Source organism: Fopius arisanus, unplaced genomic scaffold, assembly GCF_000806365.1.
Source record: "Fopius arisanus strain USDA-PBARC FA_bdor unplaced genomic scaffold, ASM80636v1 scaffold00031, whole genome shotgun sequence".
Classification (NCBI taxonomy): Eukaryota; Metazoa; Arthropoda; class Insecta; order Hymenoptera; family Braconidae; genus Fopius; species Fopius arisanus.
Genome location: NW_011887770.1, coordinates 1,021,757 through 1,048,329, shown reverse-complemented (window position 1 = coordinate 1,048,329; position 26,573 = coordinate 1,021,757). Strand labels below are relative to the sequence as shown.

The window sequence follows — 26,573 nt, the reverse complement described above, 5'->3', positions numbered from 1 at the left end:
TTTCTGTCGCCCATAGGCAAAAATAAAATGAGGAAAATAAAGCGAGAGGAGAGGAATCCGGGGTATTGAATAAAGGGTACATAACTACTGCTGTCATTCCGCGAATATTCAAACGAATAGAGGTTTTAGTTGAATGTTGTCTTCACTGGAACCTCATTGTCCCGCATCTCCAGTTTCAACGTTGGCGTACAACAGAAACTGGAGAGACATAAAAGAACAGATCTACCCGTACTTTCTTCATACTCTACTCTCCTCTTCTGCTCTGGTATTTATTTAATGCTTTTACCACGTGTTCACAAAATAGTAAAGTAAAGCCTTTATTATTATCTATTATACATATTTTTCTGAGAATTCATTAATTATTTCAAGTTATTTATCGTAGATTTACGTTGCAAAAAACTAATTGGCAATTGGGTTAGCTCTCACCAAAAACATCATACCGCGAATATCATCGGATTATCGTGCTATCTGTTTCTGATAAAATGAACAAATTGACTGTGGCATAAAATCCCAACGCGTCTAATCATCCCATCCACCTGATTATCCCTCCCAGAATAATTCCGTCTTTCAAGTATCACTTGAAGCAACAACTTACGCGAATAACCGACAAAATAGTTCAGCGAAATGAATTTTATTGAAACGAGTTTTATGAATCGTTTTACGATCATACCCGACTGACTGGAGCCTGCTGCACACGTGCTGCACAGACTCGGTGATAAAATATTCGAACGTTCATATCGCTGGAGTAACAACAATTTTCGCCATTTCCGAAGAGGTGGTTGAAACGGAGGAATAAAAATATCCAGAGAGGAGAAAAAAAAAATATATTCAAACTAAAAGCACATGAGAGCAATGAAAAAAAATATTTGACTCGGGCGAAGTGAGACTGACATAAAAGAGAAATGAGTATTTCACCTCGTCCTTTCAGTTCTTCAGACCCATTTTGCCCTTTATATATCCTCACAAGCAGAAATGGAAGAATGATTAATGGGTCCAACTCGAGGCGGTATTTTCTCGTTTTCTGGTGCTTGAGATCTTCAATGATCTTCAAGTCAAATTCCTAGTTCTTCTTTTTTTTTTTGAGGTATTCTTTTTCGGTTATTTGTTGATTCAACGCGATTGGTGATGGATTCTGGGTGGGACTGATTGGGTACATCGATACGTGTCAAGATTCGTGATTATTCATTGGGAGAGGAAGTGAGGTGTGTGAGCAAGAAATCCGTGGGATTCTGTGTCGACGATTCATCATTTTCACTGGTTGAAAATCAGGGAAATTTGAGGCTGAATACAATCTGACACTCGAAATATCGAGTCATTTCCAATTCACCGAGAGAAATTTTTTCAATTTATTAAGTCTCGATAGAAATTGCAGCAATAATTTTTCGAGTTTACAGTTTTCAGCACAATTTGCATGATTTGAATACCGATTCGAATAGAACCGGATCGATCTTATCGGAATTCGATCCGGAGGTTGTCTTCCGGGTCAATTCACTCTATCCAATCGATTTAAAATCCTCCAGTCCAGTTCCATACGCGTTGGTGTGGGAATTCCACTTTTTTGTGGAATTACTCTGGCTTCTGGGTTAACGACGGCCGATTCTCCCTCTTCATTCGCCTCTGTCTCTTCATTGCCTCCCTTTTTTTCTTCTACCTCCGCAGAGCCCTTTTTTCTCTCTCTTTTTGGTCGAAGAGTGGAACTACCCGGGGCATCTTGTTTATTTTACCCGTCAGCGAGCTGACACTCGGACATTCGTTTAAATTTAGAATTCAATGGGATCCTTTTAAACCGTAGAACGTACGCTTTTCGATGGTTGTGCCCCGTGTTCCCTGGTTTTTCCAGGTTTACCTTGCGAAAAATCATTGAAGTACTATTTTTTTAACGTTTATTGAGGCCATTTTGATGGATTATGTCGACATTTATTCGTTTACCTTCGGAATTTCTCGCTTTATTCATTTTCTCATCTTTTCATCTTTGCAATCGAGTCCTCGAACTCTGTTTGAACAGTGAGAAGCAAAAGTCAGCAATAACAGTTGGTAATTGGTCAAGATGGGTTGAGAATTTTATATGAACAACCGCGGATAGGTTTTATGATTACCGGTTGTCTTCTCTACCTGTCAATCTTTGCATTTCACTTTGACGCGAGGTATTTATTTCTGCTATCCATTCGTTTTGCGGGAAATCTGCCGACAAGTTGTCAAATATTTACGGGATTTTTCTCAGAGAAAATCCCACTGAATTATTTCAATTGCCCAGAAGCAATTGCTCAAAATCGTTAACATCATTAACGATCCCCAGAAAATATTTGATTAACAAAAAAAAATTCACTGGGTTGAATTTTTTGGGGGTCATTAAAGCGATAATTAATCGAAGAATTCTCAGTCTCTGGGGGGAAGTCTTCAAACCCGAAATACTGAAAAAAAAATCTCGTATGGTCCTAGGAATTCTCACTGATGGATTGGTCATCCGTGATTAATTTGACAAGCTGACTTTCTGGTTTTCGGTGAAGTATCGAATCTACAGAATTGGAGAGACTGACAAGGCCCTCGAGGCACTGCCCCCACCCCTCAAATGTCCTTAATGGGCCCCAGCTCCTGTGATTCATCCAGTCGAGCCCAAAAAATTGAAAAACCACTTGAATCTCAATTAAATCTTGTCTCAAAAATCTGATTAAATCCCCAGACACTCCCAAATATTTCCCCCACATCCCAAATTTTTTTCCGAATTTTTCCGACTCGAAAAATTGAAAAAAAAAATCAACTTGACCCGCGATTTCTTCTGCACCCCTAAATATTCACACCAATAAATTAATTTAAATTTCTCCTGATGGGATAAAAATTCTTTTAGAGTCGATACGGGGGATGATAATTATTAGGACAAATTTTTCTTTGTGGAGCGACTCCTGGGGACTCAGAAAATTCACAAAACGAGAACTGAAGATGTGGAATCCGCTGGGACAGGGGGTAGAGTTAGTTAAAGGATTCGTGGCGCGAGCCGATCATCCAAAAAGACTTCCATACAAACTGGTTTTCACCATAGATTTTTTTATTTATTTCATACACTGCGCATGTACCGAGGACTCTCCCGTTTTTATTTCTGCTCCATCTCACCCGCATCGGGGCGAGGAAACCCCTCGAGGTACAGCCACGCGGCATAAGCCCATCTCACTCTCCACTATTTTTATTTTCTTTGTTTCTTCGGGGACAAAACATCAAACTCTGACTCATCTCCCCGTGGAAATTTCAGACGAGGATTAATGCTCTTTATTGAAGAGATGAATGCGAAGAGGGAAATTAAAATTGGGGCCATGTGGTGACTAATTTTTTTTATGAAATTCAATTTATACCCCAGTAGAAGATTGGAAATTATACTTTTGGAATTTTACTCCTTGACATCAAGAAATTCCTTAATTGGTATTTAATTATCCTAAACTATTCCTCGAAATTCGATTCAGTTCTCCCAATTCCCTCAATTCTCCGTCTTCGATTTACTCTCCAAATAATTCCAGTGAATTTAATTTCCTCCGGAATATCCCGCGTCCCGCGAAAATTTGAATATTAAAATTAGCCTGGCATCGGGGACTGTACGTGTACGTTCTCCCCGGATGAAAAAAAGTGTAAAAAAAATTCACCTTTTGTAAAGCGGTTCCACCCTCGCTGGTCTGCGCTCTTCGCTGCCCACTTCTTGGGAAGACCCTCGGTACGATCATGAGATGCGATAACACTTTAGCGACCACCAGAGAGAGAGGGCGAGGTAGAGATAAGTGTATATACACTCGTCACGCCCGTGTCCCGTAGCCATGTCGAAGCCCCTGGATATCTTCATCGTTCTGCCAGCCCCGGACTCTCTTTCTGTCCTCGCGAAACACGTGGGTGGTGCTAATCGCGAAAATCGCGATCGACATCGCGCCATTTTTTTTATCATCAGGATTCACCAGGAATATCGTAGCAACTTGCCTTATAACTGGGTTCACATTATTCTCGATTATTGGGAAACCTGCATGAATTATAGTAATTAAGTCGCAATTGATTATTCAATTTTTTTGCCTTCTCTTTGAATTTCACCCCGTGAAATTCACACGTCCTCTGATAATTCCGTTGAAAAACGCAAACGAATTCACAAACTCATAAATTTCGAATTATGGCGGAGTGGAAGATGCCGAGAATGAAAGAAACCGACGGAATGAGTTGTGTCAAGAATCCGCGGTTTTTTACAAAAAAAAAAAAACATTGATTCGTTTTTGTGGAATCATTAGGATCCCATCATCCATAAAATTCATGAATCCCTCTCTCTCTTTTCCAACCAGAAAATGCCTTTCCAACAATTCTCAAATTCAAAAATAATGAAAAAAAAGCCAATTCCATTTTTCCTGTTTTTTTTTTATTCTTTATTCTTTTCCTCAACTCATTTCATTCTCTCAGTATGAGAGATAATTAATCTTAAAGTTGGAATGACTAAAAAAGAAAGGGAGGGGATGTTCCCTCCGGGATAAAAGGGTTTTTAAGGTTTGAGTGTTGAATTTTTTTTTAAATCCCCATCACTGAAAATAAATGAGTTGATGGGCCAATGTGTGCGTGAGGAGCAATTCCTTTTCACTTCGGGGCCGTTATCCTTTATTTTCTCATATGAGATATTTTTTCTACAATCTCATTCTCATTTTCCCCCGTTTCTCAACGTGTTAAGGGAGTCCTTAATCATCGGAGGAGTGATGTTTATGAGTGCTGGTCGCTATTTTCGGGATGGGTCTTTGTGGTATTGGAGTGGTCCGAGGTTTTTGAAAATTCGGGGAGTGATTGAGGGATGACCGATAGGACAATGGGATTTTTTTTCGGCATTCAAGGGCCCTCGGGTGATGATTAATTGTCTTCGGGTGAGAAATCTATCTTATTTAAATTTTTATTCGAGATACCAGAGGAAACGAATAACTATTAAAATAAATAATATAAAACGAAAAAAGGGCTTCTGATGTACAAGTGCTGTTGTACAGTCTTAAATTCACATTAACTCGTTAAAATTATTCAACCTGATGCTCCGGTTTCAACATCATCCCTCTCAAATATCACTCCTCTTCAATTTCATTCCGTAAAATTCTACAATTTGACACTTTATTATTTTTTATTTAAATATGTGGAGATATTTAATTTTCAAGGATTTTTCCTTTTGATTCTGTGAATTTGAATGTCTGTCGAAAATAATTTACAATTTAAATGATCGATCTGTCTTTTTTTGCGTTGACATTTGCGTAGGCTTAACGATTGCTCCTCAATCGGATAATACTTTCAACAATTTTAGGGACACCTGCAAAATTATAAACGGGATTGACGAAAATATGGAGTAAAATGTGCGACGGATTATGAATAAATTCATGAGGCTGATATTTTTTATTAAGTATCCGAGTTCCGTTGCTCTGTCGATTGGGTTTAGTGGTGGGACTATCTTCGGGCTAAAAATGTGTGAAACAGTTACGATAATAATACAGGCTTGATACAGAATTATCGGATAATCCGTCTTGGCGTCTTTGTAAAAATAATTTTAGAAATATTCACCGAGGTAATTTCGTTTTGTAAACTCATCGTCAGTTCCATATTAATTTTCCCTGCATTCAATGCGAAAAAAAAAATTGGAAATGACCACTAATTGCGGGCCAAATCGCGTAACTTCGATTTTAATGCAGTGATTGAGGATTCCTCATGAAGAACCGATTACTCGAATAAAATATGAAAAAAATCTACAATGTGGTACTTCCAATTATCAAAGGTCAATTTCAACCGTTCACGCTAAATCTCACGTTTCAAAAGAATGAAAAAACTTCTTCCAAAAAAAATCTGGAGCTTCCCTCACGCACTGTATCACAATTCCCACTTTTACGAGATACTTAAACCTTTAAACGGGTCACACGGGGTGTACATGAGATGCTCCCGTCTCACATTTCATTGAAAAAAAAAAAATGAATTGGGGAAATCGGTTAACCCCGTATCTGCGCGGATATTTTTCTCAGGGATTAAATCGAGCATGCGGATTTCTGGGGTTTCCCCTGCATTCCCCCACTCATTCACGAAAAAAAAATACAGGTAGATATATTATTACCCGAAAGGTGGTATCTACCTGCGCACGCGTACCGAGGGTGACGAAAAGAACGGGAGAAAAAAATGGGAATTACGCAAAAAATCGGGGAAGGAGATTACGAGAAGTGGAAGTGAAGAATTGCGGAGGGTTGTTTTTTTTCGGGGGTTCGAATGGGGTAAAAGTGAGTTAATAGTCGGTAAAACGGTACTCACCCCTGACCCTGGGCTACAATTCCCTTTTTTTTTGAATCCCGTTTTTTGTAACGGGAAAGGGGAAAAAGGACCTTTGATACGTTTCCTCTATTTTAGTTGAATTTTTTTGGGGTTTGGAAATTTGAGAGATGAACGAGGTAAAAATGTTCCTCGCCCTTGAGATTTTTTTTCTGACAATTTACTTCCGGGTTGTCGAATTTTTAATTACGCAATTATTGTGATTTTGAATTTTCAGTCCATCTCGAAATATCTCGAAATATCTCAAATGACCGTAAGGGCAAGACCCGTGAAAAAAATATTGACAATTTAAAAATTGTCGTGTTATAGGTTGAAAATTAGCAACAGAATGGGATGAATGAATTTCTCAGTCTGCGAAGGGATTAAGAAAAACGTAAAAAAAATCAGCGAAGAACGGTTAAAAATCATGAATAGAAAAATTTCTCATCCTCCCTCTCGTGTTTCACCATCTTGATATAAACTGCAAACCACCACTTCTTTCATTCCATTCACCGGGGGGTCCATTTCCCCCCCGAAAGTCTCTTTTCCATCCTTTCCACAGGTATCTCTCGCCTCTCGCCAATATTACACAATAAAAATTGGGACTAGTCAGAAGTTTCTGTTCGAAAAAACGGAATATCCTCATATACCTGGATCACCCCCTGGTCTATCCTCGAGCATCTCAGGTAGCTTCCAAATAAAGAATAAAAAACGAGACGCGAAGGAAGTGGAGAATAAAAAAAAAACGGGGAAAAAGGCGAAGGGAAGGCTTAAGTGAGTCCCTCACCCCAGCCTCCCCTTTCCGCTTTCCCAAGGGTGGATCGATGACGCGACTCAAAAATTATGTAACAACCCCTTGCATCCCGTTTCACATTTTTTTCCATCCATATTTATTTTTCCACGTTTTCCCGGCGACTTCCCAGGGTTTGTTATTTCATCCATCATACAGATGTCGACGGATGCGACAATTTATTGGGGCATTTCATGCTGAATCAGTCGGTTCAGGATTTTTAACCGTTTTTTTGAGTCTTGGAAAAAAAATGGGGGTAATAATTTTGACAGCAATGCGAGGGTGATTTTGAAAATTATTTGTTTAACGCGTTTATCGAATAATTCCTGAGTTTGTGAATTATTCGACTGGCATTCGTGGTCTGAATGTTGTTTTTTATAAGAGATATCGTGTACGATCGTTAAGTGCCATGATTTTTAAACGGAAAGAGCGATGTTTGGTCTTTTGGCTTGCCCTAAGGTTCCCCCCACCGATTTCGTATGTGCACCGTTCACAGCAGGACGCCTGTGTTTCTCGCGTTTCGAAATATCTCAACGTTGACCCGATCGTTATTTGAGAAATTTCAGGATTTCTTTTTTATTCCAAGGGGTTCTCTGTTTACAATGAAAAATACCGGGTGATTCCACGAGAATAAATATCATTTCTCCACCGCTACAACTATCTCCGAATCATTTGAATTCTCGTTTATCCGGGAATTTATCGTTTGGGCTGAACCCTTTGAGAAATTGGGGATTTAAAGGGCAATTGTCACGCACCTGTTTCAACGTTAAAGCTGTTACCGGGAATTGGGAATCGAGACGACTCAATTTTACGTTTTTTTTTCCTGAAAAAAAAAAAAATATATCGGGGTCTTCTCCCTCTCCGTTGCCACCGGGTGTTTGTAACCCCCTCTTCGAAATTATGGGTACAACCCTCTGATTCTCCCTCGACCAATGGGAAATCTTCATGCGGTACCCCCCACCCTCGCCAGACACCTTTCCCTCAGCGTTTCCCCCGTTTCCCCATTTTTGGGAAAAATTCCGGGTCACGTCGGGCAGTCTTGTGGGATCGGTGGCCCAGGGTATTTAACTCGGGCCCCGAGCATTTAAATTCCACGTGTCACTGTGACTTTAATTTTAAATATCGGGTCCATTTTAATTTTTTTTATTTATCGTTCAATTCTTTTCGATTTATTCCTTGATCTGATAAAAATAAACTTAGTGAATTGACGGTTTGAATTTTTCGTGAGTGAATTAAATGATTTTCAATTTCAATTTTTTTTTTCGAATTTCAAATACCTCCATTTCACAGCTGTTAATCTGCCTTCTCTCCTCCGCCTCGAAAAATCAAATTAAATCTGTATCCAATTAAAAATCTCCAATCGAATGAAAGAGCCCCTAAAATCGGTTTCAATCTGAAAATCCAAAATCAATCGCACTGCAACCGCCATAATTCTCATAAAGAAATACGACTGGCCCATAAAAAAAATAGTCCCGCAGAAACGAGAATAAAAGGATTGGCGGACCGACGTGCAGTTCTAAATCATAAACCCGATGATTTAGCGCGACTCCAAGGCTCCGAGATACGAAAATTCGTGAGTGCAGTAACCAGTCATCTTCCCTGTCGATTTAATTACTTTTTCACTCATCCATTAAACCACGAACTCCATTTTAGTCTTCCCCTGTATTTGTTTGATTATTAAATAAATAAATCTCGTCAATCAATCAACATCCACCTCTAATTGAACCGTTTCGAGAGGAAAAAGGGCTTCTCGTTTGTGTAAACAGAGCATAAAAATGTGAGGGGCAAATGTGTCTGGGGAAATGAGTTTCAATGTCTATTTTCATAGCGTCAGAAGGAGTCAAATGAATTTTTGGTAATTTATCGAGAATGAATTTTAGAAAAAAGCGATATTTTTTTTGACATTTTTCTACTTGCCAAATTATCACATGTCATGATGCGGGAAAATTTTAATTACCCCATTTTATTGTTTCCAGGAAAAGTCAGGGTGAAAGAGGAGAAGGACGGCTCATCAATGGCACCAGGTAGTCCCCCAACACCACCCCACACCCCCCAAAGTCCATCGCGCCAACACAATCCCTCCGGTAATTTGTCCCAATCAAGTCAAACCCAAAACACTGTCCCAAGTCTCCCAAATCCTCTCCAAACACTCGCCAATTCACCCCTAAGTCAGATACTCATACAGAATCCCGCATTAGCACAATTGTTACAACAAAATCCAGCAATATTGTCCCAAAATCCACAATTGGCCCAGTTACTGCAGCAAAATCTTCAGGCACACATGGGAAATGTATTGTTCCCAACAAATTCGAGGAGAGACGAGTCTGAAGAATCACGGGTAAGTGAAAAAAAAAAAATACTATTATTCCCCCCAAAACGAATTTAATTTACCGTTCACTGAACTCCACGATTACAACGCATTAATACCGGAAATAACGAGAAAAATTAGATGACAATGGAAATAACTTCCTATGCGGGTCTCTTTTCTCCATCAATTATTCTGAATTGAACCAATTCTCCCTTCAATCACCTCGCGGAAGAAAAGACAAACAAGTCCCAGGTCTGAACAAAAATTCCAGCCATAACCTCAAAAAACGACAACTGAGTAATTTTACTCATAGGTTATGTTCGAATGGATATATCCATAAATACTTAATACAGCTGATCGACAATCAGACACGCCTGTATAGATTTCCTCGAACGAGTGGGGAAGGGTACAAGACCATTGTTTCGTCGTTAATCGTTCATAGCGAATGAAATTTTTAACGGCCGGCAGTTAACCTTAACGAACGCCTCGAGCCCGCGGGCAACATGACTCGTCCAGCCACTCATCTCTTTTCCCCCTCACCGCTTCCAATTCCTCATAAATAAATTTTCTTTCGGAATGCACAAGCATAACCTCAAAATCCCACAGAAATTCCCGAAAACCTCGAGAACCGCTCACCCTACGCAAAAATGTCATAAGAAATTTTTCTCCACCGCGAAATTCCCCACAAAAAGTTCCTCCAACATTTTCTCGTAAATCCCATAACCACCGAGATAAATCCCCGGTACGAATCCACCCCCATCGTTTGAATTTCTAACCAATAAAAAAAGCACCGAAAACCGCGGGAAAATTTCAAATTCCTTAACTCGACAGCGGTGAGCCTATATTTTTCATCGACTCCACAGTCGGAGGAGAAAAAAATGTGAAAAATAATCTGCAAAAATTGTTATGCAAAAAGAATTCATACAAAGGCATTCACCTCGAGAAGGGGAATCCCCTCTTTCTTTCCGCCTTGTCCTGAGTATATATTCCATACGTTTATTTTCAGCCAAAGAATTGAAATTATTCCTCCGATTTTTGTCGTGTCGTTTACATTACTTTTCGCCTTTGAATATTAATGGGCATATGCTCTTGTGGCACACAGAAACTGCGTTATGGAATATATACGCGGGAGAGAGTGAGTACTGGAGGGGAAGGGGAGCGGGAGGGGTGGTAGGAGGAGAAGACGAAGAAGAAGTAACAACGGGCAAACGCCGGTATAATACTCGACTCTTAACGTTATTCTATTGTTTGCAAATCAGCTCTATTGTTTTCTCATATATACCCTAACGTTGGCACACCAATGGGTGCCCCTTTCCCTCCCCCTGCATGTTCACCCCCCCTTTACCCCTCTTCCATTGGTATCTGGCGCTCCTGGCGCCCCCTCCAATGACCAACGTCACAAGTTGTCTTTTCTTCATCTCATCCCGTGGATTTAATGCCCTCATAATGCTGTTATGGTGGACTCTATGAATTTATGATGAATTTTATTGATGGAAAATGGAATGAAAAAAGGGGAATTGTTGTAATTGAGTTTTAAAGAGTTATTTTATGGAGAAATTTTGAGGTTATGGTTGTTTTTTTTTTGTTTATCGACTATTAGATTTAATGGTTTTTTGAAAATTCATGATTAAACATTTTTGACCTGAATTCTATCTCGCTGTATTTTCCATGTCGAGGCGATTGCAATGTCTGATTTGAATTATAAATTCCCTCCCGGGTCGAATAGGGCTTCGGAAATCGTACAGGATTCGAATAATTTCGCGCAGCTCTGCGGCTTCCTGTCCCCTCTTACAATTTTCTTATTATTTACTCGGATCTCATCATTCACACTGTCCTAAAGCTTCCCAATCAGCGTCACTGATGGAATGAATATATCTTACTCTTGTGTACCGACAGCAACGAAAATCAAGTTCGTCTACCTCTGGAGCCCATTCCAATCAGCGTAAAATCGAAATTCTAATTAATTCGCTTGATATTGTCCGGAGGGACGGAAAACAAAAAAAAAATAAATGGGGGGAGACGAGGAGTTGAGTGAGCTCGATGCCGGAAGCTCGTTTGAATATTCGATGTCATTGTACGCTGCATGGCAAGGTCATCGATCCTACGAGGGTCTTAAAAAAAAAATCGCCATCCACCAATTTCCCAACATTTAAACATCTTCAATTCTTCAAAATTCCCGCTTTAAATCTTGTTTCTTATTTTCAGGTTCCACCGACGATAGCTAGCCTGGCAGCAATGAAGGTGGATGCAGGTGATCCAAAAGTTTCCGGTGAGTACTAAAAAAATAATCCAACGTTAAACAATTAAAAATTATCCTCCTCCGCCCGAAAGTCCCAATTTTGAGGGGAATTCCCCCTTTATTGGAATATCCGCCTATTGACTGAGCGCTTGATAAATTATACCGCACATTAACATAGTACCGACAATCCCATCATTTCCCATGATCCGCCATTTTAGAAATTTTATTATAACTTCAATGGCGGTTAATTTCATTTCCCTACCGTCATTGTTTGTCATCATTGGAGAAAATCCCCTCCGAGCGAGTCCGAACATAACCAACAATAATTCCGGTCCAGAAAGCGAGGGGAATCCCCTGTCCCTAACCAAAAAAAAAAAAAAAAAAGAAGAGAGAACTGATGGAGTTTAAAAACTCGTTGAAATATGTATATAAATGTTGGGAGTTGAGACGGTGGATAGTTGAGGCCAGCAATCAAAGCTGATTAAGCCCACAACTGGGGAATCTGTGGGGCCAGTGTCTCACGCCAATCTCGCCCAATCAGGCGCGTTTGAACGGGGAGATTTAAAAAATAGAATGCCTACTGTCAATTGTCCCATAATTTAAATAAATCGAATAAATGGACAAAGTGGCCAATTAGATGTAGTTTGCTTGGGCTTTGGCTTTGGGGCCCTTTAACGTATTATTTCATTTCTCTGTCTTTCTCTCTCACTCCACGTAACTCTCTCTTATTTCGTTGGTCTTTATTCGCGGTGCACATAACCCCTTCAGATATTGTTGAGTACAAATGCCCGGGTTATTGTCACCTCGGTGTGAAGGACCTCTTGATGCACATTGAAATCAACAATTGCCATTTGTTTTTTAACCGACCAAACGACGATCGCTATTTTCTCCTGACAACCGCGATAAATAACGCGGTTTCATTTAATATTCATTACTTTTATTGTCTTCATTTTAGAAAACGGCAATCATCGTTAAAAATTACCGTGCAACGTGCAAACGGGAGCCTACGATAAATAACTGGTGCATATGTACGAATAGCATGCATCGGGCCTCACGGCTCTGCACGCCTCAGGCCCCATATTCCCATTCATCTTTTTTTATTATTATTTTTTATTTATTTTCTTACGACTTACAAACCTACCCCTCCGCCTCCTACTCGCGGCACGTCATCGGTGGCCACACGAGCCCCGACTTTCTTCACAGTGGGACAATTTCTACGATTTCAGTCATTCAATTTCCATAATTCAAATCTAATTTGAAAAATATTCGCTTGCATCAGATAATTTTTTTTAACTGGTAAAAATCTCGCACAAGATTAACCAATAATTTTTCCATACGTTTAATCACTCAATTTTTTTTTTATTGAAACCCCGCGAAATTCTTCTTCATCATGATGAAAGACTCTAATTGTTCAGCAGGAATGAATGAAACCCGAGAAATCTCGCCTATTCATATTGCGTTTTCTTGAATCCCCCGTTATCACCAGTCACGCATCTCTCTGCACGTCCCTCATTCGCGCCGGTTACCCTCTTCCGAGACTATCATAACGCCTTTCCACTCGGTTGGCGTTGAAAACAAGACCCAAAACAACGAAATAAACAATGAAAAATAATTTTTTAACGAACACGAATAGTTGAGACGAATCCATTGAAAATCAATTCTTGATTGACTCCATTGAATCCGTCGAATGTTTACGCCCGGAATTTTTATCGATTCCCCGAATCGTCTCAATAGTCCCCTGCTTTATTTTTCTTTTTATTTCATCATTTAAATTGAATTTCATGGCTCATTGGAAACCATTTAAACCGCTTACGGGGATTGTAATCCCCTTTGTTGGAGCCACATGTCCAAAATGTGACAAACAAAATATATTCCCCCACCGATACTCAGAATTCACCAATCCTATCACCCGTTCTACCCCACTTCTCATCAAGATAATTAATCATGTCTGATTTTTTGCAATTATAGTTACCGAAATATTGAGAATTTGGCAAAAACTTGTTTGCATACCACAGATTGTCCCAAAAAAGAACCTAGAATTATTTAATCATATAAATTAGTCCCACCATCAGATGCCTAAAATGCCGAGAAAAAAATTTTTATCCCCGAATATTTGATGATTGTCCATTCGCCCCGTGTTTTAATACCCCTTCTGATTCCTCAAGGCTCACCGTTTTTATTATCAAAAAGTTGAAAAAACAACGATTGAAAAGGGTTTTAGAGTTGGAACCCTCGAAACTCAAGCGAATTCGACAATTTTATATTTGAAATTTATTATCGCCCTCCGTGGGGATCTGTGAGAGATTTCGTTTTAGAGATGATAGAGTGAGACAGAGTGAAGGGGAAGAGGGCCCACCTCATCCCTTCTCGCCACTGTTGTGTGGGGGCCGGCGGTGCCGCCGACGGTCTAATTTATCGTTCCTCAACTTTTTATTAATTTCGGCCATTCGAGAATCGGCGCAAGGGGCCAATGGCCACTCGCCACGACGCATTAAGGAACACCGTGGCATATATCCATCCTTTTCTCCCTCATTTCTCTTTGAGGGGAGCGCTCCCCCACTGTTGAGGGGGCTTACCTTACCTTACTCTTACCTCCCCACCTCCCCCGTAGGAATGCAGTTCTAATTTTTCGCTCCGTCAGGATACCGACCTGACAAAAATCCACTTCCAAAAGTCCAAGTCCCCCATAGCTACCATAGAAAACCTACCCTTTTTGTCCATTTTCGTTGATTAAGGAGCACTAATTGAATTTCGTTTAGTTTTCGGATTCAGGGGTTGGGGGGGGCTAGGGGGCTGGGGGGGTTCCCAGCATTCGAGAATTCAAACCGCTTTGCCACTTTTCGAAGTAATTTATACAATTTTAATTGATCTCCATCGACGATTCCTTGGGATTTCACGCAATTATGGTGATTTGGCTGTTAGTAAGATGATGATTTCTTGATGGATCTCTCTTTTCTATTTTTCCATTTCTTCAGGTACATCACGTATCACAATTAATTATTATCGTCAGCATTCGGTTATTTAAATAAAATTCGAAGTTATAAATTTCTACCCGGTGCGCACAGCTGTCGTCACGATGACGAGAATCTCCTGATCCTCCAAGAATAAACTATCGCAATCGACCAATAAAATTTGATGATTAAAGATTTATTCATCGACACACGTTCAAAACACAAATCATTGCCAAATTGTTGCAGATAAGAGTCATGATAGAATCGTTGAGAAGCGTGACTATTGCGAAAGACTGGCTCTTGAATAAAAAAAAAAGAAGACTTGAGAGAAAAAAAAAACCGATACATGTTGAATCATCATACAGATCAGAGTGTGTGATAGTTTGGCTGATGCATGTGAGGTTGTCCCCAATATCGACAACGGATCGGGAAAAGAAACTATTGGCAATCGTTGCATACCGTCCTCGAAAGAATTGGAATCCACCTTTACATCGGGGTTGTTTGAATCGCAATCCAATCTCGTTTTTAGCTATAAGTATAAATGATTATATATGTCTTCAAAACCGTCCCAGTTTATTCTTCTTTACATGACCGACATCTCAAAGCCCACGTCCCAAACTTTTGTTACCACGCATCGATGACATTTTACGGCGTGTGCTATGCCAAGATAACTCATCGCATAGCATGAGCGGCCATCAACATTCCCTAAAATAAAATCTAAATCATTATAATTAAATCCAGTAATTGCTGGAACATCTCGATTGGTATCGATCAATAATTTTCCATAAATTCGAGCCCAACCAGACACATCGAATGGTCCAGAGTCCATTAAACCGATGCATCCCCGCAATTACGTCTCGTTAAAAAGTGACACATTCGAAATTCAAGAAGGCCAATAAAAATCCCATTCAATTGACGCCATGAAAATAATTCATCGAAATAAAAAGAAAATCATCGAGACATTTCCAACAACGCATGACAACCTTCACCAATAATGATAATTAATTCTGGCCATGATCAGTAATATACAAGAGGAGAATGGTCAATATTTAACCTCAAAAGTGGCAAAAAAATTCCTATGATAATTTCATTAAATGACGTAAATCAAAATCCATCAATCACAGTCAGCACTTGGCGCCTTGGAATTATTTTTCCCATTCTCAGTGGCTTTTTTTTAGCCACCGCGTAATAATAATGTCTGGATGGAAAACGCCAGAAATAAATTCCGAAACCAGTAGGTTAACGTCTACTATTTCCAGATACGAGTAATCGCGGGTGAGAAAGTTGGTGACGAGTCGGGAAGGAAAAAAAAAAGTGAAAAGATGCGAAGGGGTGGGTGAGGAAAGGCGAGGGTTAAAAGAGAAGCCTGACCTCGACTCTTTCCATCATTCGAGCATTCTCACACGTTAGTGGCATCAGCAGACGGCTTTTTCCTCAATTTTTTTTTCTTCCTTCCCTACGTGCAACAGATGTCTCGAGTTAGATAACAACCCCGAGGTCCCCAGATTTTCACGCTCAATCGTTGCAACGCGCAAGAATTACTCTCATGTTATTTTCATGCATTTTAATTGAAGAATTTATTTTTTGGTTGTCGAGTTTTGGCGGCTTGCAAAAAATTGGTTAAAACCTTCCCACAGACCCTCGACGAAATAATTCAAAACTCTTGAAAAATTATTTTAGGGGTTTGAACAACCCCTTTTTTCTCATGAATATATTTTTTACCCGTACCATTCTTCTTTACCGCAATGACTTGACAAAAGGCCAGAGTGTAAAACGCAAGGATTGGACGATTGTTTTTAGGTTGTACTATAAACGGTTTTTGCCAGTGTGTTGAGCCTTCCGAGCATCCGGAGGCTTTTCTTTTAGGGTTAAGATGAAAAAGCTCTCATCGTACTGCTTGCCAAATCATTCGGATGGAATCGTAGAAATTTAAAAAATATTCTAAATTTAATTTAGCGTCTTACACGTTGGAACGAGCCACTGTGACTGCAGTTGTAGTTGATGGTAGATCGTGTAAATGTGTTGTTTGCCTTTCGAAATCGTTAAGGACTGCCAATGCCTCGTGAGTGAAAAATAGACGGGTTTGATTCCGAGACAAGTGACATGATGAAAGGGGGGTGGGGTGATCAGAAGTGAGAGAGAAGATTGACAATAGGATGAGTTGAATGCGGCTGACGGAGGTCAGTGCTAAAAAATTTTTATCCATCGAGACTAGGATCGCGGAAGAAACGTGGGTAAAAAGTAAAAGAAACTGTTTTGGTTGACATTTTCGATGTATTTTCAGTAGATTGGGAGTAGAGACACTAATAGAAATAGTGAGGATTGTTTAGATTGTCGGAATTCTACTTTTTGCACGATCGCTTTAATGATTCTCCGGATTTTCCCCCTCATCCTGACGTTCTATCATGTGAAATTGATTTTCGCTAATTTTCGGCTTTGTTGATGATTTTTAGATCGTTCCCCTTCAGGTCGCGGTAATTTTGAATTCTGTTCGATACCAACCGAGATGTATTAAATATTAAGTGAGAGGAATTCCGTGGAAGTCTCGACGTTATCGTAGACGAATTCAAATCATCATCGACAACCGCTTCGAATCGGAAATAAAGGAAACAGAATTTTCAATACTCGAAGCTCTTCTCTGCGTGATGGTCCATGAAATAACGTTGTAAACTTTATTGATCCATCACCAGTTGCCCCCAATTACTCACCGAAACCAGGGGTTAAGCCATCATCAGATGCCCTGAAAGAATGACGAGGGGGTTGAAAAATATATTTCACCGAGCAATTTAGCCGTCAAAAAAAGTGTTTGAAAATAAAAACCCGTGATATGCAATGATCCAAAATACACTACACCCCAAAGGCAATATATAATCTCTCCAATGTATTCTCGATCATATCCTATCGCGGAATCGAATTTCTGTTTTGACAGCGGCTCGACCATCCACAGTACCTCGAACACATTTTTTCTTTTCATTTCAAGGGTAACTGAAAAATTTTTCAGATGGGCTCTAAAAAACCGGGGAACAATAACCCCCTCCGACAAAAACTAAAGAGATGAAAGTAGGTAGAAAGAGAGGGGGCAACCCCCTGCAATCCACAGGCACCACTCGACCCCCCATTCTCTATTTGAATTTGTCGAAAGGGTTCGATTCTGTTTATTTTCAAGGATAGCAGGGGGTAGCCTTTCCTCGACAAAACTTTCATATCTCGGGCTAATGTTACATAGGGGCAAAATCTCTCTCCATCTCCTTTCATCCACAATAAGTTACACTGAAATAAAAAAAGAGAAGAAAATGCTATATGTTGAGCCTAATGCCTCGTCGCCCAGTTGAAACTTTAGAAACTAGCCGACGAGGGGGTGGACAAAAAAAAAAATCCACCACCGGGGAGAAGTACATATATTGAGTTTTAGAAAATGGGGTGGGGTAAAAAAGCCCACGGGCACTAAGCAGTAAGTACCGGGACTTGAAAATGAAAAAAAAAAAATATATATACGTGAAATCCCATGCGCGAATCCAGAAGGGTGATTAAAAAATGAAAGAAAGAGTATAAAAACCCCCTTCTGCATTGGGAAAAAAAAACATTGAAAGGGGTCACTGTGCACATGCTCCATGTATACACGGTAGCATTAATTGCACAAAACGCACGTGTCGAGGATTTTTGTTTCATTTTACTCGTCATTTGAGTACACCAGGCCTCACCTCCGAATTGTCCAAAAATTAACGCCAAGAGTTGTTCCGCCTTTTTTTTTGCAGCCCCCGATGGCGACAAACGAGTGCCACCATTTTGTTTGGTCTGAGGAAGGCTTGAGTGAAGTTAAAACGCGGGTGCAATTTTTTTTTTTTTCTTGACGACCGAGAGCGAAAGCGTAACATCATTTTGACGGAAATAAACGTCGAGGGGAGGAGTGAGTGGGGTAGACCATCTTGAGGTTGAAGGAGGAAGACAATAAGTCGGTGACATCCCGCATCTTAGAATAGTTTAGTATCCGCCTGATGCTTTCTTACTCAGCTCTCCCTCACCCCTCTCACTTCCTCCGTATTCTTCTCGTTTTTCTCCCCCTCCTTTTTATTCCACTCATATTTGAATTTTTTTTTTCTATGTTGCGTTGTTCTCAGTTGTCTCTTTCCATTTCGACTGCAGTACTTCTTGTCAGTGGACTCTCTTCGTCTTCTTTCCCACTAGGTTGGCATTTACGAGAGCATACCCGCGGTAATATGTCAAGTGTCGCTGTCAGTTTCCCCGAATTTTCGGAGATTTCAGATGGTCTCGTTTGGGGAATAATTTTTTTCCATTCTTTTGAAACTTCTGGTGAAATCTTAAGCAATTGTTCACTTCGTAATTTCACGTTTTTTTTAATTTCTCTCATCGGCAACTAGAGCAATCACTCTCTGCCTCTAAAGTTGTAATTTTTCTCACGTTTCTTACGTAATAGTCATGATAATTCATCTCGACGGCTCGTCATTGTCGCTGTCCCTGTTGCGGTGGATTCAGATCCATCACGCAAAGTTCAATGTTTAGCACCAATTATCATAACTTCATAAAAGAATGAAGAATCATAATACAACGAGACAAAAAATTATGTTAATTCGTGGATAGGCTACACGTGTCCTCCATTCGCTTTTTTTTTTCCCTCGTTTTACTTCACCTCTCAGTCTCCATTTTTCGTGTATTCGTGTGGGCAATGCTCTCGAATAAAGGGTTATTCATGCCCCACGGATTAAATGCCGAGAAAAAAAGAGAAAAGTACAAAAATAAAATGATGAAAAGAGTAGGGTCGAGTGAGAGGGCAGTATTAAGGGCCCCCCTTTCCCCCCCTGAAAAAATACGGGGTCTTTTCAATCCCTCGATTTTTTTTATTTCAAAAATTTTTTAAACCCCCCTCTCTCTCTCCTTGACATTTTTTTTTTTCGATCGTTTTTAAGAACATCGGAGAGAATAAAAGGGTTCCCCCAGGTTTATGAAAAGACGTCGGAGGCTGCGGGTCTCGCACACACATAACCCACGTTTTACTATATTCGGTTTTTGTCCTCACACGAGAATAATTTTTTTTCCCCAACCTATCTCTTAAGATTTGCCATTTAAGCCTGGTCACGTTCATTTTCCCCTTCCCCGGATGTTATCAATGTACCCCTCTCACCTGAGACACGTGGGTGGCACCAGGCGACGTACCCCCCGAAAGTACATGAGATCCCATTAATTCGGTCTTCATTCAATATTGAAAAAATTAAAAGAAAAAGATAAAGTAGTAGAAATTGCAATTTCAGATCTTCAAAACTCCCCCCTGGCTTTGTTTTCCGCGGCCATTTTTCTCCCAACAATTCTTTTGTCGCCCCCCTCCCTCCCTTCAAGACATAAACATACACTCGTGGGGGCCCCCCTCATCCGCGAAAAATATTCGACAATTTTTAAACTCGTTTTGCTGAACGCATTCAAACGGCGACACAAGTATTTCTCGGAATTAGCGGATGCGACGAAGCGAGAGACTTTTTTTTTTCTTACCCACTCCCAACATACTTTTGAAACTCCCCCGGTCTTCATATTCACGTTAGGTATTCCCATATGTACTCGTCCGAAAATTCGCAAAAAAAAAAGGCGAAAAATGATGGTTGTCTTTGAGCGCCCATTTTTGTTACGGATGGATGCGTTCCTTTCCGCCCCTCTTGAGACCTCCCGTATGTCTCCGACGACTTCCTTTTTCAACAGTTGGCACAATGCATCATTAATACCGTCTTGAGACTGGAAATCTTATTTGGGAGCGTTTGCAACTTTTTGGGAATTTCATGGGAAAATTTTTCGTCCGGTATTTGGGAGTGGATACTTACTCATTCTCGCAGACATAACGTTCATGCATGGCTTTTTTTTTACTGCTGGTTAGTCCCTTACGGTTTGAAATGCAGTGCCGACCAGTTTTTTTCGGTGTACTGCGTGGGTCGACGAACGTTTGGTCATAATTCATGATACCATCGTATTAAGATCACATTTGAATTTTATCCGAGTTATAGAGTGACATCTGGGGATTATTTTCTGAATTATTTGACTCCGTTAGAGGAATGATAACTTTTCGCGGTAATGGCTCGGTCGATGTACGACTGTTGTGGTAATCTACCTTACCGACTGTTGGAAATTTTTCTTGTTGACTGTCGAGCCTTTTAAAGTCGATAACACTCTGTCTGTACGGATCGGCGGAGCCTTTCTTTATCAACATATGTACATAATTATATCCAGTACCTGTGAGAATAAAGTTTTCGAATTCCTTTGCTTGCAGTATTACTGAGACAAAGTATGTCTCCATCAGCGGAAAATCTGATAAGTTCAAAATCACCAGCAGTACCCCAGCCGACGATCGATTACTCTCGATATGTTCGTCGTTTCGGATCAGGTCAAGAGTGCGGTAGTTCCTACTGCAAGGAGCTAGGCTGTCGCGAGCACTTTCACTGTCTTGACTGCAGTGGCCGTGTGTTCGTTAAAAAAGAAGAGATGATAAGGCACTTTAAATGGCACAAGAAGCGAGATGAATCGCTTCAGCATGGCTTCATGAGGTACTCGCCGACTGACGACTGCATGGAACACCATCCCATGCGCCAATGCCCCCATAATCGTAAACAGACTCATTACCACTGTATTCATGACAACTGCGATAAAGTCTACATATCAACATCAGATGTGCAGATGCACGCAAATTTTCACAGAAAGGATTCAGCAATTATTCAGGAGGGCTTTCAGAGGTACAGAGCAACTGAAAGCTGCTCCACTGATTACTGTCCTTTCGCTGGCCAACGAACCACGCATTTCCACTGCAGAAGGCCCGGATGCAGGTTCACCTTCAAGAACAAAGCCGACATGGGTGAGCATCACTTAAATATACCGTCAAATCGCAGTCGACTGATTTGATTGTACAGCCCCAAGACTATCCGTTACCTCTTATTTGAGTTAAACAATTCTTTCTAATTTCTCATTTCAGACAAGCACAAATCCTACCACATAAAGGACGAACAGCTATCTCGAGATGGCTTCAAGAAGTTCATGAAGAACGAAGCATGCCCCTTCGAGCAGTGTCGCTTCTCTCGAGTGTGCAATCACATCCACTGCATTCGACCTCACTGCAACTACGTACTGCACTCGTCCGGCCAGCTATTCTCTCACAAGCGAAAGCACGAGCGCCACGAATCCGAGTTGGCTTACCGAAAATACAAGCAGGTGGGTGGAGTAGGCATCAGGCCGCCAGTGTGGACACCTGATGATTTGGGACCGCAGAGCCTATCCCTCAGTATGAACGGAGAGAGTTCAAACGAGGGCAGAGGCTCACCATCTTTCTACTCCCTGGAGGACTCATTTCAATCAGCAAGCGATCTGGCAATGGACCTCACAGCTTCAACGACAACGACAAATCCAGGCTCCTCTATTCAAATTGATCCGTCTCAAACAGCTCCTCAGTCCCCTCAGCACCTGACAGCTGCTGAGCTCGCGTATCTAGCACCAGCTTCATCTGACTGTCTTTGTCAAAATGGCAGGGACCACTACCACTGCGCACTCGATCGCTGTGGCACAACACTGCGAAATCCCACAGAGATTCGTGAACATCTGCGGGAGCATGAGACACAGGAGCGAATAACTGACACCTTTTTCGAAGAGGGCAATTGCGAGGAAACGTGTCCGTACGCTGACAAGGAAAAACATTACCACTGCACGTGGGACAATTGCAAAGAGGTCATTCTTGCGACTGACAAGCCTTTCAGAAGACTCCAGCATTACAAAATTCACGAATACAGTAGACAACTCAATCTGAGCTCAACTACTCAAGTTCTCTCGTCAGATGTTACTCTAAGCCACCTGACTAACATTGACGCCATGTTCAGGCGAAAACGTGGCCGACCACCAAAGAATCGTGTGATCGAGATATGGTCAGGTGGTGATCTATCCCATACACAAGACTCACCCCAGGCTATATTCACAAGTTTCAAACTGCCAAAACCCAATCCCACAAATCCCAATCCACAAATTGATGATCATGAGGATAGCTTATCACCAGTTCCTGACGATACTGATGGCTTTTCAACCTATAATCCTGACACATGTCCCGATCCAGTCTGCGCGATTAGAATGACAAAACATCATCACTGTTCCCAACCAAGATGTCACTTCTCCACAGATAGGCCAGATCAGCTGCTAATGCACAGCAAGGACTTTCATGACAATGTCGACATACCACCGGGTTTTGCCTTCTACGATAAAATGGTGGATTGCAGATTGGTGGGTTGTCACAGTAACAGGGTGCACAGGCATTATCACTGCACAAGGCCCAACTGCGGATACTCGTTTGTCAGATATTCAACGATAGCGCAACATGAAAAACAACACGTGGGCATGAGCGATGTGGCTGAGGGCATCACTGAGACAGGTCAAGGTGTTTTGGAAATTAAGCCAAGGATTCAGGTGAAGAATCCGGCGGAGCTCATTGAGAAGGTCGACGAGGACGAGAGTAGATTAGTCATCGAGGTGAAGGAGGAACTACCTAGTCCTGATCCAAATAAAACAACTGGTGAGTTTTTCTGGTTAGGTAGGCACGAGCTCGCACCCTTATATAGGTTTTCAGTTTTTTTTTGTACTTAGTGTGGTAGATAGGGAAAGGTTTATCATATCGGAGACACTTGCATGTACGTCTGCACGAATTTGCACTCTTCATTGTGAATTATATCTTCATCACAGTTCATTATTTCCTTTGATTAACGATGAACCGGCGAGATTTTGGAAAAATAGTTATTTGACCTGTGCTCTTATGAACCCGTAGAAATAAACACATTCTGGAGCGTTAAGTGCAGTTAATGCCTGAGAACATTGTTTCGACAACATTAATAAAAATACAATTGATTTTCCTCCGCCTCACCTCCTACATTCAGTCATTGCCGATTCATCGTTAATAAGTAATTGATACTTTATCATGGAACAAGCATTTTGCATCACAAAGAGACATTAGTTGGTTGTTTATTACATAGAGACAAAAGGATCCTTGATCCAAGAATAAAAAGTAAGTACAAGGGTTCCTCGAAACAAGTGCTTTTTTCCTGGAAACAAGGATTCTCTCTTCTCTGTGTAAAATAGTTGGGCGGTATATTTGAAGTGTTGGTTGTTTTGGTTGATTGTTGCTAGTGGTGAGGGCGGCAGGCACCTATTATCCGGTCAGCGGACCGACGAGCGAACCCGCACTACCGGGCGCCATGCTATCCATCCGGGCTTCCGTGCACCAAGGTTCGTGCCACCTTTCCTCCTTCAGTCCACAAAAAAAAAACAACGTAGAAAGACATCCCGGGATTCTCCCCTCAAAAAGCCCAACGTAATCGTCTGATTTTCATAATTCCAGAGGCACCAGTGCTTCCGTCAACGAGTTCATCCTCTCCTCACACGCTGTACGGGCCTGAACAAAGCTGCAGTCGTCCATTTTGCAAATTAAAAAGAAAAAATCATTACCACTGCAACGCCTGTAATCAAGCATTCTCAGAGCTCGATCGCTTGATCGCTCATATTGCGAAACACTCAACTGGGGCTATATTATCACAACAGCAGCACGATTTGCCACCGCAACCGTCAAATCCTATGCCTCACGATTACCTGGCGCAACTATCGGCCCAGAAGCATGATTTTATGTCCCAGAATGTGCAGATGGCACAGAACATACAAAATTTTCAGAACATGCAACGCCAGATGCAGCAGAGTCTCTCCCAAATGACGCAGCAGCCGCCAATCAAAGACATTAAACTCGAGTCACCGCGTCACGAATCGAACAACCAGAACAACGTGAAAAGAGAGCCTGACGTTCTCCGCGAGGAGAATCACCACCATTTAGATAACAATGAGAATGGTCAGTTGCAAGTGCCACCATCAACGGGGCCAGTGCCAGGATCAGTACCAAGTGGTTTTGAGCTAGAGCTATCCCACGGTTTTTTTCCGAGTCCCGCAGTGATGGTGGCAATGAACCAACAGTTGGCTCTTATGAATCAGGCACTCCCGCCCTTTCTGCAACACGGTGGAATGTACGCAGGGGCACCAGGTCTCATGTTTGCCCCTGGCATTCCTCCAGGGAACTTTCTACCACCAGGAAGGGATGAAAATCCCCTAGCCTCTCTCGCAGCCAATCTGAATCTAACAAAACGACCGCTCCCACCGTCTGACACCGATTCGGCTGAGGTGAAAAAACAGAGACTCCATCACTCCATGCGCATGCTCAAAGACGAGCCTGTGCCTGAGGGCTACGTCAGGTTCAGATTCAACGAGGACTGCAGGTATCAGCACTGCGGCTACCGAGAGCATCAAACGCACTTTCACTGTATGCGCCAAGACTGTGGCTACTCATTCTGCGATAAAACGAGATTTGTCCAGCACACGGCTAGGCACGAGAGGCTAGACACCCTGATGGGTGGAGATTTTCAGCAGTACAGGGCGAATGTGCCCTGTGGTAGGGCTCAGTGTGCCTACACCTCGTCACTCGGCTCGATGCAGAATAAAGCATCACACTTTCACTGCTTGAAATGCGATTTTGTTTGCACTGATACTAACAAAGTCGTTGCCCACAGAAGGCAACACGCCAAACTGGATAACATCGCGGCCGCTGGCTTCCAAAAATTCACACCAAGTCAACCCTGTGGTGCCGTCCAGTGCCAGCATTGCAGAAAACAGACACATTATCACTGCCTCCAATGTCAATATGCTGTACTTGGTCTTGCGCAGATGTCTGCGCACAAGTACCGACATATGGATGCGTAAGGATTGAGGTTAGTTTTTAGTATTAAATAATTGGGGGAATCCCCGTTACTGAGGTGGGTAAAATTTTGCGAGTCGTGGCAGTTTGATTTGTCTTGGGAAACTAGGGGAAATTGTAACGAATGTAAATCGTACTAATGTGTTTCTGAGGATTTAGATGACTAGACGGAGATGTGTATAATTAATCGTATTTACAAGCAGTATTTAGAAACACGAATTGACGAAAGACTGGGGCTGATGGCGAGTGGTAATTGGGGGAATTCAGCCGTTCTTTTTATTTCAAATAAATCAGGAATTGAAATATCGTGAGCTGTTCTTGTTCTGTACAACGAGAGATGTATATTAAATATAGTGTATGGGAGATAAAAATATACTCGAAAATGTTAATTAATTAAATGTAGAGGGGATTTAGGTGGAGTGTGAATATATTATCTGGAGAATGTAATTTTAATTGTTCAGAGAATGTTAAATTGATGCTCAACCCGAGAGATGTCCTCTGATTTGACTCGAAACGAATAACAACGTAGAAGAGAATATTGAGATATTTAAAGAAGACACTGAATATTTTTTGAATACTAGCTCTAGCCTTTTCAAGTAATAGGGTGCCTTTAGGGTTGTATCCTCCTGATTTCTCTTCAATTTTTAGGAACAAAGTGCGTGCCTTATGCGCAACACAAGAACAATAATTAATTTAAGACTCGATTCTGAAAAAATCCGTAACTTACGTCAATGGAGAACTAAATTATTGTGGACTTAATGTGTTAGTGCCTTAAAAGAGGACATAGAAGATATTCTCAAGCCTAAAAAAAAACAGGTCAATGAGGTATCCATCAAGCCCTGAATTTTTCTCAATAAAAAAAACAGTTTGAAACCACTAGTGTAGACTTTTACGTTAAATAGTAGCCATTCCATAGGAAGTACACTGATAGTCATCCCTCCAACCAATCAGGTTTCACGATTGAGGTGAAAAATAAATGAAAAGAAGTCTGTGGAGAAAATCGAGAAGGCAATACGAATGAGTGAATTTCAGAGCAAAAACATGAATGACCATACGTTGTGGTATTCTAGGTAATTCGAGAACACCACAATTTGTTTTATTAATTCTTTCAGGTTGAAACCACTCGGTGCGCTAAAAATGGGTATTCCTGGTTTGGTTGGGTCATAGAAAGCCATATGAGTGCCATACCACGAGTAAACACGATTTAAAATAATTATTCTTAGAAGAATGAAGGGCTCACCATGGGGCGTTAAACG

At 41.1% G+C, this 26,573-nt stretch overlaps 1 protein-coding gene across 2 annotated transcripts in view; it reads left to right on the top strand.

Moving 5' to 3' along the window:
• The window catches only part of LOC105265712 (uncharacterized), a 44,840-nt gene extending 18,710 nt beyond the window's left edge, over positions 1 to 26,130 (top strand). The window contains exons 5-10 of one of the 2 annotated variants that reach the window (XM_011303363.1): positions 9,040 to 9,401; positions 11,577 to 11,640; positions 20,830 to 21,408; positions 21,526 to 23,103; positions 23,712 to 23,810; positions 23,923 to 26,130. In XM_011303363.1, the coding sequence (XP_011301665.1) occupies positions 9,040 to 9,401; positions 11,577 to 11,640; positions 20,830 to 21,408; positions 21,526 to 23,103; positions 23,712 to 23,810; positions 23,923 to 25,322 (4,082 nt within the window). In that variant the 3' untranslated portion in view covers positions 25,323 to 26,130. The remainder of the gene's footprint in view (positions 1 to 9,039; positions 9,402 to 11,576; positions 11,641 to 20,829; positions 21,409 to 21,525; positions 23,104 to 23,711; positions 23,811 to 23,922) is intronic. The other variant, XM_011303364.1, reaches the window with a different exon arrangement.
• The last annotated feature ends 443 nt before the right edge of the window (positions 26,131 to 26,573 follow it).